At 35.1% G+C, this 18,751-nt stretch overlaps 1 protein-coding gene across 3 annotated transcripts in view; it reads left to right on the top strand.

Annotated features, from left to right (window-relative positions):
• The window catches only part of TNFRSF19 (TNF receptor superfamily member 19), a 62,264-nt gene that overhangs the window by 21,065 nt on the left and 22,448 nt on the right, over window positions 1-18,751 (top strand). For all 3 annotated transcript variants that reach the window (XM_049823036.1, XM_049823035.1, XM_049823037.1), the window contains 2 exons: window positions 3,691-3,869; window positions 7,166-7,251. In XM_049823036.1, coding sequence (XP_049678993.1) covers window positions 3,691-3,869; window positions 7,166-7,251 — 265 coding nt within the window. The remainder of the gene's footprint in view (window positions 1-3,690; window positions 3,870-7,165; window positions 7,252-18,751) is intronic.

Below are 18,751 nucleotides of genomic sequence, written 5' to 3'. Positions count from 1 at the left end.
TCATTTACTTTCTGTGTTGCATTCAATTTTTAGGGAAAGAGCATACTACTTAACTCCATTACCCTTTATAGTCTGCTATACTTTTGGTTGTTCTGTCTGAACCGGTGTTTGGATAGGATATACTGAAAGAAAATGTTAACACTGCCAAGGTAGTACTTTAAGAGGTGTCTGTATTATTTTATGCTTTTAATATTTTTAGCTTGAAACTAAGTTATGAGTTCAGTTAACTAGTTTGCAACAGATTCCTAGGTGGCCTTGACCAGTCATCTCACTTGATACCTTAGTAAAATCCACTTCTGAACAAAATTGTTCTGGGGATACATGCATTGAAGGTAATGAGATGTCATAATACTGTGATAGTGAAAGCTGTATAAATATCCAGGAAATAGAAATGCATTTGAATTTTGAGGATTATTTAAACTTAGTTTTAATGCAGTTTTCTAAATTAGTGTTTAGGTTTTCGTGACTTCTATTGCATATTATTTGAGAGAGAAAATTTTCATTAATGTTACCTTGTACCATTGATGGTAGCATTGAAAAGTGAAGTGGAAAGGGAAGAGTGGGTTACGTGTTCTTCACAGTATACTTCACAATAGGAGAAATAAATATAGTGTATATTTACCTGCTCTTTTTTTTTTCCCGGCACAAAACTAAAAAAAATGGGTTTTTTTGAAATCCAGCTAAATGAGGTTACAAGTTTAATTTCTCTTTTCTGCAGTCCTGAGGTGAACTGCCACAGGAGATGAGCCCTTTTTTAAAAATATGAGTGGGAGGATCGAAGGCATGAGGGGAGTTGGGAGCTATTCAAATCTCATCAGCCACATAACTTGACAACTTCACAAACAGAGCACTAAGAAAACCAGTGCACATCAGTTTTGCACATGTACTGATAAAAGATGAACAGTCAATTGTTTGTATCTTTCCTGGACTGCTAAATTAAAGTCCAAGATTTCAAAGGGTTTAAATCCATCGTCTAAATCATATCCTTCAGTTTTGGGAATGTGGTTAATTATGAGTGCAGATCTGTTTGAAGTTCTGCCTGGTTTACAAGCTTAAATATTTATTTGCACCTGCCAGGCAGTTAACTACCTCAAATATTATGTGAACATTAAAAACACATACATAAAGTTGTAGTTGTTATGGATTATGTCTGCAGAATTCCTGGCAAGAACTTAGAAAGCATCTTTGAAAATACTGGAGACTGTAAATTCCTTGGGCAGAAGATTTCTTTATTTTGCATCCACCACTTTATAGCTTTAAAGTAAACAATTCCACGTTACAAAGGACCACTAAGATGTGTCTATACATCCAACTATAGCAAAGCAGATCTGATAGAGCTAGAAACAACTTACTCAAGCTTTGGTAGTTTGGGCCAGTGAGTTGAAGGCATTTAATTCTAACTTTATTTCCTGGTGTTTACTTGGTTTTGATCAGAAACTTCAAAGGTAGTCTGGAAAGGAAAACTTATAATTAAGTTAATTTAAGTCTTATATTTGAAAGTTTACTAGGACATGGGAGGGACTGATTCCAAGTGATTTATCAAAACATCCATATATACATGGTTTGACTGAGCTATATAAGATATTCTATAATGCTACTATTTGGATGATCTAAATAGAGTAAAGAGTAGGTGTTTGGAAAGATTGTGTTAAGGAATAATGAGAGTCAATGAAAAAGTTTATTTAGACTTAGGAAGAGCAAAATCTAACAGAAGTTAATCTGGTTCCAGTTCCTGGTGGTAATCATGTAGCTTTGTCTTACAATTGCATAAATTAAATTGTGTGTAAACTGCACACAGTAAGATATTTTTAGATGACACAAAATAGAACTGTTAGAACCTCCATTGCTTTGGCTTTGATTCCTAGCAGAAACTGGTAGGTTTGAAACAAAATGGTAGAAAATGTTCTATGGCTGAAGTAAATTTAAAAAAAATTTATCAACTTTTGCCTACCAGCTTTATTAGGGTCAGCATCTTAGAGGAGGAATGTGCTGTACAGTGTATGAAACTGTAGTTTGCTGCTTGTTTTGTTACTAACTGCAATAATTTGTCCGTCTACTCCTTGATCTGAATAATAGTCAATAGTAAGAAACTATATTTCAGCTAAAAAATCAAAACAAAACTTCAAACTTATTTTTTAAATTCCTGGGTCTAGAGACAGAGGAAGATGACTAGTTTTAGTGTTCATTTGTAACTGCTTTCTTAGAATTGTTAATTTTCTGTGTACTTAAGTGCTTGTTCTCCAGAGGACAGTAAAGATATTCTTAACAAATGAAAACTGAAAATTCTTAGAATGTCCAGTAAAATGGATCTGAAGTTGTTTATTGTTACTTTATCATTGCAAGTTAGAGGCACTATAAAATACATATTGGCCAACTCCATCACATAAGTTGTTCCGTAGATGCTTTCTCAATGCAAAACGTTGGAGAATCCTGAGCGCATTTGTAAGGTTCAAAGCTTTTTACTGCAGCAGACTTTCTTAGGTGGGTGACTTTGGAAAAAGTTATTTGTATGCATCAAACATGCATGTGTTGTGGAGGAAACTGGTGGTAACCTTCTCTTAAGTTGTCCCAGTTGGAGATTTCCTGCACTTTTCCCACTGGGAAGACACTCTATTCTTCCACTGAGACCACATACTGGAGAAGGAGGTCCCTATGTTGTGCCCTTCCCACTTACTCCCTTCCCAATAACTCTTTTCCAGCAATTTGTTGTATTCCTCTTGCCATTTTGCGTTGTGTCACTAATGCATCAAATCTAACTCCAAAGTACTGCAAAAAAAATTAATAGGATATTCAGATGAGAAAAGGGAATAGCAACTCTTAGTAACTTGGTAACTCTAAGAAATAGTGACACAAAAATGAAATAGATTGATACTTCTTGATAATCAATTTAGAATTCAGTCCCCAAAGTATTACATATTGTTGGATGAAGTGTTTCTCTTTGCAGCCTGTCAGTTGTATTAGGTGTCCTTTTGCAAATGAATGGAAAAAAATTCTTTAAACAGCCAAATTTGGGATAAATAACCAACCATAACAATATTGCTTGTATAGTAAAATATCATGCCTCCCTGTGACCTGCAGAGCTATTAAACTTTTCCAACAGTTTAAGAACTGTTAGAACTGGAGCGGATTGAGTTTCTGAAATTCTTAGTGGCTAAGCAACGTTTCATGCCTAGCTAATGGTCATTAACCAGCTCTGGTTTATTTGGTAACAGAAATTCTAAGCCTTTGAAGATCAGTGCGCTCTCTTCGGCAATTAACTTTGTTCACCTTAGCTATGAACCTTAATATCAAAGTGCTTCTTTGCTGTTTTTGTAACTGAGTAAGTGCCTTTATACTTCACTTGTCCCAGTTTCTGCACTTTCACATGACTGACCTAATTAAAAAACGGACAGCTCAATAATTCTACCATAAGCTAGTAATAATGAAACTGTGGGAGTCCTTGAAGCCCTTTATCATTCAAATACACAGTGGTTTCATGAATAAAGTGGATGACTAAGTATTAGTTATAGAAGTAAGAGAGATTATTAGCAGTGGAAGACACATTTGAACTTGCTGAAAGGATGGCTTTTGTCTCTAAAAAGACCTACTCTCAGTAATAATTACACTAGGTCTTCATTTTATCCCAGCATTCTCTTCTTGTTCACGCTTTCAGTGACTGAATAGCTTGCTATTGCTTGTTAATCCCTACAGGAATGCGGCTTTGGATATGGGGAGGATGCACAGTGCATGACATGCAGGCCAAACAGATTCAAGGAAGACTGGGGCTTTCAGAAGTGCAAGCCTTGTCTGGATTGTGCATTAGTTAACCGGTTTCAGAAGGCCAACTGTTCTGCCACCAGCAATGCACTCTGTGGAGACTGTTTACCAGGGTAAGTCCATTTCTGAAGATGAGACTTGAACAAATTCAAATCTAATTTGCATTAATGTTTGCTTGTTCATGTTTTCTGGGTAAATGTTTGTATCCTTTATGCATGTATGAAGGTCCTAAGTTCTAATCTTGGCCTTACCAATAACTTACTGTATGATCTGAGCACATAACTAAGACTGCAATTGTGAAATTCTCATCTATAAAAATGGTTTGGTAATTGCCTACCTGATGTATGAAAGTATTGTCTATGCAGTGCCTGAGCAAAATACTTTAAAATATTCAGTGTTACTGGTGACTTACTTCATTGTTATAAAGAATTAAACATTTGGAAACATGTACAGTTACCTTCTTGAAGACTGGTCACATTATTTGCTTCCTTTTTTTTCACCTCCTTAGGTCAATGCCTAATAATTCTCAAACATCTATTTTTAGTAGTGGCTGTGGTTTATGCTCCTGAATTTCCTTCATCGTGTTGGTGAATTCATAGAGCATGATCCTGGCTGAGAATCATAAATGGCTCTGAAAGAATTGTTTTGGAACAGCCTGTAAGAGCATGGAGACTCACTGAAACTGCTGTTCTAAATCAAGACCTGTGCTTAGTTTGTTGTCCAGTCATCTGTGATACCTGCTGCTAATCTTCTCTGTCTGTAGTATTAAGATCTCCAAAAGGCTATTATTTACTTTGTGGCCAAGTTCTGCTTTATAAATACCTGACACAAATTTGTTAAAAGGCATTTCTGATGCTTTTTTGAATTATGGATTGGTAGTTTAATTGATAGGGGTAGGTTATGAGAACTGATCTGCAGTTGTAATAGCCTTTGTATTTTCAGGGTATGTATTTCAGAGATGCTTAAAATTTCATAGGTTTTTTTCCTATATATTTCTCAGCCATTTTATTTTATTTATTTTTATATACTTTTTTTCAATACTAGCTGTCAAATACCTGAACGCTCTTGAAGCTCCTACAGTTATTCCTCTCAGCCCAGCTGTGAGGTCCTTTCATTTAAAAAACAGTTAGTAAAGTTTTGGTAACTAATGTTAGTTTAAGTTACAGTAGAAGGTGCAGCCCCAGGCATTAGATGTTACTTGCAACCACTTTTGATACTACCTGCAGCCACACAATGGATTGATTTATGCTCTTATTGCTTAATAATATATATGTATTGTAGGGTTTACTTGGCTGTCAGCAGGGAGAAAAGTTTCTTCTAAATTTTGGAAGATGAGAGAGGAACAAAAAAGAAGCCAGAATAAAACATGAATTAAGGGTAAATCTAAACTGGGGGACCCGGGAATGCCTCTTAGTATTCTGGTCTAGAATGTATTCTAAATATGTGTGTTGAGTGTGTGTCAAAATGAGAGCTGTTGACACAACCTGCTTTTATTAGCAGCAAAGTTGGAAACACGAGGGGGGAGGGAGTTATGGATAGGGAAGTTGCAGATCATCTGGTCTGGATGTTTTGGGGAACAGAACTGTAGAACACGCCACCACTCAGACCTGTCCAATGGAGGATGTAGCTAGCCAAACCAAATAGCTTAGCTAATGTTTTACCTCTCAGCAATCATATTTATTTCTGTTTTGCACAGGTTTCCAACATGCTGTTCCTTGTTGTTCACCTTCAAAATGCTACAGTGAGCATGTCAGCTAAAAACAAATATTAACACATTTCCTTCAGCATAAATGATCACAGTGGCCCCTTCAGTCTTACAGCCTATGAATCTGTTTCTGTTCACGTTGTTAAAGCATGAGTTTCTTGAGCAGCTGCAGAGCTGTTTGCTTTAGCTGATACAGTCTTCATACTTTAATGGCATTTGCAGTGTTAGTAATTCAACATCAGTAGAGTTAGTACCTTTTATTTAATGTGCCACTAGCACTACAGAAAACACGTAATTCACTTGCTCGTGTTGAACAGACCACAGCTACTGATTCTAGCTTAGTACTAGTGACTGGTTGGAAGACAGACCGACCTACTTGATTAGGGAGCTGTTGTAGATAAGTTCTTTAGAGGATGTCATACTCCTACAAATTTGAAATAAAACACTCTACAGTTCTGTTTTTTCATTTGGTACTACTCTTGTTCACTGGTTTAGGAATGTGGGCTTCTGCCTGTCACTGTAGTCAGTAAGCTCTTCAAACATAAACTCAATAGTAACGTTTTTGAAGGGTCTTTAGAATAAAATTACTCCTGGGGTATGACAGGTTTTTTGTTGTTTTGTTTTTGTGGGTTTTTTAAAATGTTTTTGCATTAATTTCTTTAGGAACGAGTAGCTGGCTGTTTAGTTTGCTTTAGAGTTTTATTTTATTGTTCACCTATTACCACTTGTAGCCTCCCATTGCTATTACTTCTATAAACCATCTGACTGATACTTCTGTTTGCAATATCCATTTTTTCATACCTTGAAATGCTTGCTATCTAGAATTTTTAAAGTACAAGTTTAATTGAGAATATGAAAACAAAGTGGAGCATTAGATAATGTAGATTGGGACTAATGTAGTCACTTCATTAATTTGCATTCACAGTCCATGCACATTGTGATTTTGGTTGGCAGTGAAGGCCTTCCTGGAAGGGAAGGAAGAGTCAGAGAGGGATTGTTTGTTTGTTAAAATACAGTTCTGAAAAGCCGTTTTTACTGTTTTGCTGTTCTACAAAACAATCCAATTTTATTTTCTGAAGATTTTGTCACACAGCATGTTAAAACTTTTTTTTTGAGGGGGTACCCTTTTGTACAAGTACATAAATGAACCAATGTATGAGTGATTTTCCCTCCTCTGAGCTAGAGGATATCTTAGGGATTTTAACCACAAAGCATTAACATCTGGTCCATTATATACTTAGGGGGGATAATTAGCTTGTAATATCTTGTTTTATTTTAGAAGAGTTATGTAGATTAATCAATTAACTTCTTTTTTTAAATGTGTAAATAAGCTTGCATAATGTAAATTCATCATACTTGTCTTTTATGTTGTGATCTATGTGGAAAACAGGATACTGATTTCTGTCTGAAATCTCCAGAATTGTTTGTTTATTATGTGAATATAAGATTGTAGTGACTATGTATTTGGACTAACAGATTTAGAATTCTTCCTCAATTTACTTTAGACCTACTGCTGTACTATTAATTAATATCTAATGTACTTCTGTTTACTATTATTTTCTTCTATTTCCTGATAGTTTGCATTGGGACACAGATTGACAAAAGTTTGCAGGTACAGAGTATTTTGCTAAAACACCTGATTAATTTTGTGAGGAAAAAATAACTGGTTTTGATTAACTGTTTTTTCATTCCTTTATCTTCTAGATTTTATAGGAAGACTAAGCTTGGAGGCTTTCAAGACATGGAGTGTGTTCCTTGTGGTGATCCTCCTCCTCCCTATGAGCCTCACTGTAAGTGCTCTTTTCCTCCTGTTGGAGTGAGCTTAACTTTTGTGCTTTAGAATGTTTTCTGTTTTAACTTGCAAGCTTGGCAGAAAACAACAGTCACAGCTATCAAGAATTCTTTTAAAGGGTCATTTTCTTGTTAGGAAATGATTTTATTAATGCACTTCAGCAGGTCCAGCACTATCATTGCAAAGTTCCTTCATATGACCAGTCACTTGAGGATAAACACTCCTGTCATACCACATGATTAGGGAATCTTGAGTCTACTTCTGATGTTGTCATATTAATTTTAATTTCTGGGTTGTGTTAATGCCAAAAGAAAGGCAGCCTTCCTAGACCCTCTGCCTACTATCAAGTAGGCCTCAGTGAGTATGAATTCTTTCCTGACACCCAAATGGCGTAATTGGTTGATAACTTTAAAAATAACTTTTGTGCTAAGGTTACAGTGAGAAAGAAAAATATAACTTTATAGTACTATATACATTAAAAAGCAAATAAGTAATCAGTTTCTCTGTTTTTGGCCAATGAGAGGATTAGAATCTCTTTAAAAGGAGGGAATCTCTTTATTCTGCAACAGAAGCCTTTTTACAACTTCTTCCAAGATTACTGATGGTCTACATCCCATCAAATTTTTAATTCAATAAAAGGAGTGAATTATTCTTGTCGCATTTATTGCTGTCTGTTTTATAATATGAAAAATAAAATTGATTCAACATAATCTTGTGGAAAACCTTGGGTTTACTTGTTTGTTTCTGTAACTGTGAAGTTATGTTTTGGGAGGGTTTTTTCCCCTTTTCCAAACAGAAACAATTGTTTATAGAAAGAGTGAATTGTCAAGTTTCTGAGATGCTTCATGCTACTTTAATAAGGATACACTGTTTCTTATAAACATTCTTTCTTTTTTAATTTTTGCTAAATTAAAATATAACCAAGTATATGCTATTATGCATTAAAATAATACTTTGAAATAGTTTTATATTGTATTAAATTTAATGATATAAGGATTCTTCAGCACTTCATATATTGCTTAGATGGTAGTTTTCCAAATAAGCCCAACTTTCTTGTTTTGCTTCCATTTTAGTGCCCTTTGGGGAGTAAACTTACAAAACCAGGCCTTCGGACACTATCTTTAATAGTAGAATTCCTTAGAAATGTGGCTTCCTGTGCATTTCTCTTATGGTTTGAGAGAATTTCATTATATACCTCTGAATACGAATAATATAATTTTCATTAAAGATTGCAACATTGAAAACTAGTAAATCAGATTTCTATAAAAATAAGTCAAATAAGTTATAATGTTTGCAGCAGTAACTCCTGCCCATGTATACCATAAAACTTGAAAGTAAATTCAAAATTTTTCAACCATTTTTGTAGTGTAGACAACAAAATATCTTAAAAGTGTTTAGAGAAAGTATGTTCTTCATGGCAAACACTGTGGGGTTTGATGCCAAGAATGAAATGCTGATCTTGATTTACTGGAGCAAATCACTTCAAAGTCAATGAGTTGCAGAAAGTATTTCTAGACAGAGTTTGAACCCAAACAGGCAATTTCATATGTACATTTATTTTAATCCCCTAATTGATCAAATTCAGTATTATCCCCTTCATTTGTTTTTACTCTCTTTTTGTCTAAAAAAAAAAGAAAGCTAGTGAAATCCAAAGTGCAACAGTATCATTCTGATCTAGGATATCTAACTCTTTAATTCATTTCATGCAGTTTTTCCTCTTTTCTTGTTTGTTTCTTTCTAAGAAAGCATGCTATTGAAACATAAATTCTGCTCTCTGGTGCAATCAAAGACAGGGAAGAAGAAGAAATTACCTCCCTTATCTTTCTGCTTTGACTGTAGTTTGTGACTCGTGTGTATTTCCATCTTTTCCAAATCACAAATTTTCATATTTTTTTTTAAGAGATGATGAAAGAATGGTTACCAAGTCTTCTGAAAACTCAGAATTAAGTTTACAGTGATTTGGCTTTTGTAATTGACCCTAAGCTTGGATCCTAAATTGAACCATTAGGAAGCTACTACTAATTTTTAGAGGGCAACAGACAACTTCACGGAGAAGAGCATTTTCTGTGGCACAAGCTGCAATGGTAAATCCAGATTAGAGACTTTCTTGTTCCCTAATCTCATGGCTGTGACAACGCCTTTGACTAAATAACAGAAGTGTTACCAATTGCTTGCTTTTCGTATTTCTAATAGCAAGTTGTGAGAATTGCCAAGTATTTCCAACTTTTGCAGAAGCAATACTAAAATGTTTGAAATCGTTAAAATGTTCTTTATTTACATACTAACCAACCATTAAAATCTTAAATAACAAAAATCCTACCATGAAGTATGGTTACTGTATGTCTCTGTGGTTTTCAGAAGGCTTTTGTTTGGAATTTGTATGTTGGTTCTTCAGGTCTCTAATATAAGCTGTCTCAGCTTAGAAGAGTGTACATGCCTGCCTCAGAACAGCCTAGGAAGTTATTCTTACAATAGCAGGTAAATGAACTGAAATCTTTTTGAGTTTTACTTAACATCAAACAGGTGGAAATTTCTCAGTTTTAAGACTAAGTCAAAAATATGATTCTACAAGGAAGTATAAATAACAGTGTGTGAAAGCAAGCTTTTTCCACCTAGTGCTGAAAATCTTTGCTGTTTATTTCAATAATGAATATATAATGAATATATTTTGATAGTTAAGATGTTTAAGACTGTATTATTTGAAGTTAACTGCAGACAGGCCATTAGGTATATGGGGCAAGTTCTCAATGATCAGAGGACTATGTTCTAATACTCTGCCTTTCTTATCCTTCTTTCTTTCCGCTGAGAAACAGAAAGTCAAATATTAGTGCAGCTAACTCTTGTATTACAGATGAAAAGGAAAAGTTTAAGTGTCCTGTTTCAATGAATTAATTGTCCTGTGAGGTGTGTGGCAATCTTTTGTTTGCTTAAGAACATTACCATAAGGGCACAAAGGCTCACAGCCCCCCACCTGGACTAAAGGCTCACGTTAAAGCTGAGACACGGATGAAGTTCTTTCAGCACTAGTAGCAGTTGATTATTACCCGGTTAGCTATAAATCTAAATACTTGCTTTTATCTTCTTTCTTTCTGTAGACATTTTAAAACAGTTCTCGTTTAAATATTTACTTATGAAAAAATGAGTTTGTGAATTGCTAGAGGCAAAGTTGAAAGGATTCTCTAATGAACAAGTAAAGAGAGTATTGGAGACCAGAGAATTGCTATCACCTTTGTGTAAACTTTAAAGGGGACACAATGACTTATGTGTGTTTTTAGGATGTCAGAAAATTAAATACACAATGATATATTTTAATTTGCTTAGTTCAGGTAAATAAACTGTAAATACCAATCCTATATGTAGAGTCAGCATCTAAACATTAGATTAGAAATGAAAGCATGTTTTTAAAATTACTTTTTATGTTCACTTTGTAAACTGAAAACATTTTTTTCTCACCTGAAGACATTTTTTCCCAACTGAATGACAGAGAAAGGGTCCTTTGAACTGGGAACTAGAGTGAAAAGCCAATCAATCAAAGATGTAATTTCTGAAATGGAAGGTAGTATAGGCTGTCCCAAACTGGTATCTGTTCAGCAGACAAACAGTGACATAGATACAGTTCAATGATTCTTTTTTCTCAGCACCAATTTAGGCTTGCAGAGTTCATTTTCCTGTCTGCTCAGGTGAGTGTTGTGCTGCCCCAATAGTTGTGCTTAAACTGTTAATAAAACTCTTCTGTAAGCCACGTTGTGAATCTATCCACAAAGAATTAAAATAACTCCCTTCTTAAGGGGTTTTGTTTTTTGTTGTTATATCCAATGAGTTTGTTAACTCCAAAACACTTGTAGTGGCACAAGTGAAGGAGAGATGTAGGAAAGGCTGGGCTAAGAAACAGATTTTCCGAAGATATCATTGCTTTCTTTGGGCAAGCAGTATGTTTTCAGCTGGTCTGTCTTAGTAAATAAACAAAAAACTTAAAAAACATACTCTTTATCTTCTTTCGGTCCTAAGAAGATGGCATATTAAAATTAAAATGATAGAATTATTTTTTCAGCTTGTCTATGTAGCTATTTCTACAAGTAGTATTGCTGTTCTGCAGTTTGAATTGAACAATACATCAGAGTCACCAGAATCCTTTAGCTTCTGGACAGGCTTTCTACTAAGCATAAGAACAGTGACATTGAACTTTTTTGAGCTGTATTAAAAATATAGTTCCTAGCACTTCCACATTACTCTTCCTTTCTGGACCAATCTACAGTCAGTGGTGTTCCCCTGTTATGTGCAAATTCAGTCTAGAATTTGGCTGTACAAACAGTTAAATTAGAATAAATTGTGAGAGTCAAGGAAGAGAGGAAATGAACACCTAGGCGCCAAGACCATTTTACAGCCAAACCACCACCAAAGGAACAGCCTTGTTCTTTTTTTTTCTTTTTTTTTTTTAATTATCTGCACTATTACATTTTTTTAAAAATAATGGCACAGTATGTCCAGCCAAACTCATTATTCCTTCTTCAGGACTACTTCTGCTTGTCTTCATGACATAAGGCAAGGAGCATGGGAAGCTGGGGGGGGGACGACACAGGATGGGGGCAGGATACCACTCTGTGTGGAGCTTGGGAAACTAGCCTCTACATGTTCCAGGAAATAAACGCATTCTTTGCTTCAGTGAAGCAGAAATGTTTGTTGAATAAGTCACAGAAGTGGAAATATCTACAGTTTGATTGTAACATGTGCATTTGAAATAAACCTGCACTCAGGTCTAAAATTGCTACTTTTTTGCCATGAGCCATGTTTTGAGATATTGATTTCAGTGATAGTGGTTTCAAATATAAAGAATATCTCAAACCAGAAAATAAATAGTTTTTACTAAGATGAGGAATAAAAGTAAAGACTATAGCTTGTTGAGGCAAAATACATATAGCAGATCATAGTGAAAACATTACTTTTTCATGTGAGGCATCCATATCTTATCTGCTTTAAATTTTGTTTCTTTAAGAACCTTCTACAACACTTTGACTACCTCCACTAAGGTTGATTGCAAAGCTCCCTTTACAGTTTTCTTCTGTAGATTATTTTTTTTTGTTAGTTTGCTTCTGTATGTTTGCAGAATTGTTTTTCTGAGAATGAAATTTAAGCGTTCTAAACTGCAGCTGAGTCCCACTCTTTAAATTGACAATGTATGTTGTTTCACTAATGAAAGATGCTATTTAAGGGATAAAATCTGGTGGTATTTCCTTCTTTCTGGTGGTAAAAGTAGCTAGTATAGGAAAAGTAAGATTTGGTATAAATCTGCTTACATTTACAAGATTAGGATCTCTGATTTTGTAAACTTTCATGTGAGTGTAATGGGTATTTGGGGCATGGAAGGACTGTTCTTTAAAACAAAGAAGATAAAAACCTAGAAATTAGCCTGCAGGGGAATATTGTAGGGTGACAAAATGCATTATTAAAAGTAAGGGGCAGGCTGGAAGCTTGCTGGCTACCTGGCTACATATCTGTTCTGTAAAATACTTTTTTTAGTGGTAAAAGAGAAAAAAAAATTCCCACTGTCTCAGCGTTGCTGGAGTTTTTTTACATTACTTCATTAAACGTAAATACAGTGTTTTAACTTGAGAGTAATTTTTGGATTACATTCAATTCCACATTAGTTTCTCTGTTTACATAGTGGAATTTTAATTTACTTGTATCACTTTCTTCTTTCTGTTTACAAAATTTTGCAATTTACAGCTCTCAGACTCCAGATAATGTTTTTCCAGCTATTAAGATTTTCTGTAATTTTTATTTGGTTGCTTTATACAGTAAACTATATTACTAATGCAAAACAGCCTTTGAAGGTAGGCTGCTTATGTGCATATGAGGCAACTGGCAGCTGAAAGTATATAACAAGTGAACCCATGCTTAATAATTTGGTTATATTCCAACATATATGTCCATCTTCTTTCAGTATTTTTTCTGATTTGGGGTTACCTCACAGCATCTCTCATAATCCTCTTTGCCATGTTGGATACTATGATAGAAAGCATCTGGAATATTGTATAAACCTTTCACAAAAGTCATAAGGAGTGACAGCTAATTTAGGTACAGCTAATAGCATCACTAGTATATAAATATCAGTACTGTTTTATTACAGAGACACTAGCTTTCCATTATCTCATAACTGAAATGTACACTTTTGTAATAAGTCAGTCTGATACTTTCCATATGTGACCTGATGGTAGAGTAACTTATCTTCAGGAAGTCTGAAACAAATTTGACTAGGTGTTTCAGAGAGATGAGAATTGCTATTCATGTCTTATAAAGTTTTATTACAGTTTTACTTCTTGCACTCATCATAGATCAAAGAGACTTAACCTAGAAAACCTAAATATTTTCAATTCCTTGTCCTTGATGATTGTGATGCTTCTGGCCCACTGGGGAAAGGTTCATGTATGACTTAGTCAAACAGCTCCTTTTCTCCCTGTTCTGAATTTGCTTTACATGCTGGGCTCCCCTCCTAAAACAAAAAAGTTGCAAAGGGGGCAGATTTTTCCTTCTTCTAATAACAGAGATGTTACCACTAAAATTAGTTACAATAGTTCTGAAATGTTACTTAATGGAGAGGGAGTTTAGATTCATTGCATAGTTTAATCATGTTCCAAAACTTTCTTCTTGCCTAGCTCAGAGAATAGCCTTTTTTTACATACGCATTCCCAATTTACTTTCACTAACTCCTGTTGTCTGTACCTCTCATTTCTGTGCCTGTATCTATAGAAGTACTTCATTATGTAGCTTGTTATCACTAAATATGTATTACAGTTAGTAGACAGAACTGGTCAGAAGTGTTTCCCTCATTTCTATCCACCATCCCCTCTAGTCCTTCTCAAAAAAAAGAAGAAAAAAAAAAAAAAACAAACCACAAAAAACCACAACAAAGTGCAGAGTGTGCCAAAACACAATGGGCCCCCCCCTTCGAATTTTCCATAGAAGAAAATTTTGCTTTAAAATGTTGAAATTACACTGAAAGGAGGTGCTACTTCCAAACCTAACAGAATTTCTGTGTAGCTAGCCAGACACTTTACCAAGGAATCAAAATTTGGAAGGCAAAGCTCCCAAGGCTTCCAGTCAGTCTAAACTGTTAGATTTTTGTCCACTTTCTTGCACTATCCTTAAATGTTTTGTTCCATGCAGTTTACTTTTTACAGAGGAAAATTCATTTTATCAGAAAGATTTCCAATTGCATGTAATATAGCTTAGTGCTGCAAAACTATAGGTTTGAGGGCTGTTCTAATGGGTTGATTCACTTACTAGTAACTTCTGTAGAACAGAAGTACTCAGTATAGCATGTCTGATCTGTTGTGAAAGTTTTATCATTTGAGTGTATAGTAAGAGGATAGTAACCTGAATGACTTCAGCAATTCTAACAAGTGTTTGAAATTTCCTGATCTTCATTGAAGCTCTTATAACAGCAGTAAGCAGGGTCACTTATTTTGTGTCTGCTACCTCAAATCTAATTTGGATTTCTTTGCACAGTGAAATTTTATCTCACTAAGTGAGTTGCAAGTAACCCAGTTCAAGCTACAAACTAAAAGAACTAGGCCAGTAGTGAATACTTCAGAAATATGGTTAATATAGACAGCATTAGCCTTGTCAAGTATTTAGAAGTACTTAAGGCTTAAATACCCAAATAGACTCAGGAACCTGTCTCCAGAATTGTATCACCAACTGTCCTGTTTGACAGCTACCTAGCTGGAAATGCTTAAAAGCCCAAGGGACCTACAACCATTCATAGACTATGGTCTCCAGGAGTATTCTACTGATTCTGGGTCCAGGTGGCTTGGACATATTGCAGTTTTAGATTAAGCCAAAAGGGTTGTGGTTCACCTGCTTTCCCCTGACTGCCATGGAAGGAAATACATATGCATGGACTCGGCAGGATTCTCTCAATAGGTGCTTAACTGGAGAATACAGACCACATTCTCTATCACAGTTGATCCAAGAGGTAATGGAATTGGAATTTAAGGAGGCACCTGTGAAATTCTCTGTACTCTTCAGTGGTCATCCCGAAACTTCTGCAACACTGAGCAGTTACATGCCCAGCTGGCACTGAAACCATCAGGAGCTACAAGCTAATCAGCCTGTCACCCATCTCTGGACACTGTGTTCCACAGTGTCTTCTGATGCCAAACTCAGCAGAGTGGGTTGGGATATTGGCTGGGAGTCCTTTTCTTGATAACTTCTTTGAGTCCAGAATTCTTTCCTTATGTTGACTAACTGTGCGTTGGCTTCTTGTCCTTACTCTTTGATTTCTATATTGCAAGTAGGCTTCCATCACAAGTAGGTTCCCAGCGTTGTGTATGCAGCCTAGATGGTACACAGCGCTTAGCACTGCAGAGCCTGTGCCTCTTTTGTAATCCTAGTTTTATGCCTTATCAAATTAATGTCTGAATACAGCTTAATTTTTCTAAGATATCTTCTTAAGATAATGACATTGTTCATAATTCTTTCCTTCTGACTGCAACAACAAGTGATGGTTAATTAATAAATTCCAATTTAATACTCATAGTTTTTCAAAAAATGGAGAAAAGTATATCTACTATCTTTGCTGTTTGGATATGCTGATGGAAGTATACCAGTAAGACTATTATTTTATTGAATAGAAAATTATTCAAATAGTTAAGAATTTGAGTTATATTTGTGAAGTAAAGCTTAAGCTGTAAATTAGTGAATTTCTATTCAAATGATTATCTGACTAATCAGCCAAACTTTCCTCCCTCCTTCCTGCTTTATGTGTTTGTGTGAAGTACAGGTGACTAGGTCAGACATTCTATTTCAATTATTCTGCTCTTTAATCTCAAATAATGGGCAGTCCTCTGTTTTGCTTCTCACTACCTTTGTACTACTAGATGCGTTAAGACTGAGCAGCAAATCCTAGAGGAGGTCTGATGATAACATCCAATGGAAACTTAAAAAGCTGAATACAGCTCTGTAAAGGCTCTGTAAAGTTTAGCAAAATCAATGCATATAAAAAAAAAAAAGGAAGAAAAACATAAACAGACAAAAAGTTTACCTCTGTACATGCCTCCCCACACCTCTCCCAAGTATGATCAACGGGAAGGAAAGTATGCCACAGTTTTCCAGGAACTGGTTCATGAGTAATGGGAAGAAACTTGATAATTGTGAATTTGAGTGGAGCATCAGGAATACATTCTAAGATACAATTTGTTGAACTGAAAAAGCTTAACACACTGCTTCATGCACTATAATGAGTAATCCTGTGCATTAGGGAATGAAGCTGCACAAAAGAATCATTAGAAGACATTTCTGCTATATTAACTGGTGTGGGTTTTTTACCTTTTCATTCAGAAATGTATTGTCTTTTTTTCTTCCTTTGATTATAATTGCATTTGTACTTCTGTAATGAAAATATTTTCTGAGCAGTTTTAAAAACACAAAATGTCCTTGAGATACAAATAAGAGTATTTTATAAGAGATAAGTTATAGGAGTGAAGTTAGGGATTCACTGCCTGACAATGCAATGAATCCTTACATATCTGTTTTAAGAGCATGTTTTATATAACAAAAGAAAGCTGAGAGTGACCAAAATACTTAATTTTGCATGGGGGTTTGTAGTAAAAATTCACTGTAGAGACCTCACTTCTTTATTAGGTTAAAAAATTCCTTAGTGTATAGCATGATGAAGTTTGTAATTGCAGTATTCACTTCTCATTTGTTTATCTAAAATATGAACAAACACTTTGCAAACATATTTAGTTTTTCTTGATACTGTTAAGTACAGTTAGAAAATGAAATTCTTATCTTAACTGCGGAGTATGAGAATTTCAATATGTTTTTTCAAGCCAGTTTACCATACTTTTGTTTCTAGTAGTAACTTGTGCAACCTTTCATCTTATGAGTCAATCCTATAATTAGTATCTTTCTTTGCCAGAGGCATACTGCATGTTTGTTTTAGGTACAGAATGTCTGCAAGAAATTTAACTTAATCATTACTTTTTAATGTAAGAGCTGGTTAGCTCAATTACACTAGATTAAAGTGAACTTGAAATTCCTGAGTTACAGAGAAGGGGCTAATCGTTGACCTGTACTGAATAAGTACTATTTCCTTTTTTTCTTTCTTCTTATGTGTACTTACTAATGTGGCTAGCCCTTTAGCCCAACCTTGCAGTGGCTATAAGTAATTATCTGTTCATTGTATGGAGTGGTTTGCAGAGTTCTTATTTAACTTGGCCATTGGGTTGATCAAAATTATTCCAGTTTTGCATACATTGCAGTAAAGCTGCAACACATTTTTTTGGTTAACTTTTACTTTGTTGTGTTTGGGGATAATCTGAAAAAATGAGTAGTAGTTACAGCTTTGCAGTATTTTTTTTTATTTTTAATTTAGATTTTTTAGATGTTTTCTAATTACAGAAGCATATGACTTTTAAATATATGAATTTATTAACATGCTTTTACTGTATGTTCAGACTGAAAATATTAGTTTAAATTTCTCATACAATCACCCAGCTAATTCTGGGAACGGTTGCATTAGCACCACTTGAACAGCACTGAGTTTTGGTGCCTGTGGTATAAATACATGTTGGCTGCTATAGCTTTTGGGTACAAAGTCCAAATTGTGACTGACATGCGAGTATAAAATACTGCTAAACAAATGCACAGTAGCGTGTTGGGATTTTTTATTCTACTTCGTGCTGGTGGATACTATTGGCTATATTGCTTGGCTACGAAATACTTAGACTGTGTTTCTCTTAAATTTCTTGTTTAAAAAAAATACAGTAGGAAACAGGGAACCCCTCTATGCTGAAACTTTCCATATTGCCAGCTCTCTTAAGAAAATCATTGTTAAGCAAAAGAACACTGAAATACCACTCTGGAGGACTGAAATGTATTGGAAGTAGGATAAGATGCGATAGCCTTAAAACAGGAGTTGTGCACTAAGGCCCTTAGCAGTAATGATTCATTATAAACACCTCAAGAGCTGGAAACAACCTAACAGAAAAAAGGCCTAACGTTCCTACTGATCACTTGTATCCTTCCAGTTGTTGTTCTCTACTTTGCTCACCTTTAATTTTTTGGGTGATAGGCCTCACACATTCTCACTCTTACCGGTTCACTTGTGCTAAAGCAATGTGCTGCCAACCTCCTCTTTTACAAAGATCATAGAGTGATCTCACGTGTTACTTTGGGCAGTGATGTGTGCCTTTGAGGTATAGGCTGTGACTGTTTCTTAAAAAGGTTAGCTCTTTGTTACAGTTTTCTTAAATAAAGGCTTGTATCCACCAGTTTTAATAAAGTTCCATTTAAGTCCAGTGGTATAATTGTATGTGCGTACTACTGAATGTAATTTATAGTTACCATATCTGCATGTAGAAATTTAGGATGGAATTAATGCACCCTAATTTAGGCGTATAAAGGTTAATGCTTAACACTGAAGTTGTCAGCCCAAATTCCCACTGATAATCAGTGGAGAGAATTAGGTACCTCAAGAGTTCAGGCAAGCCAGG

The sequence above is a fragment of the Accipiter gentilis genome, chromosome 19 (assembly GCF_929443795.1).
Source record: "Accipiter gentilis chromosome 19, bAccGen1.1, whole genome shotgun sequence".
Classification (NCBI taxonomy): Eukaryota; Metazoa; Chordata; class Aves; order Accipitriformes; family Accipitridae; genus Astur; species Astur gentilis.
This window is presented reverse-complemented; position numbering and strand designations above follow the sequence as displayed.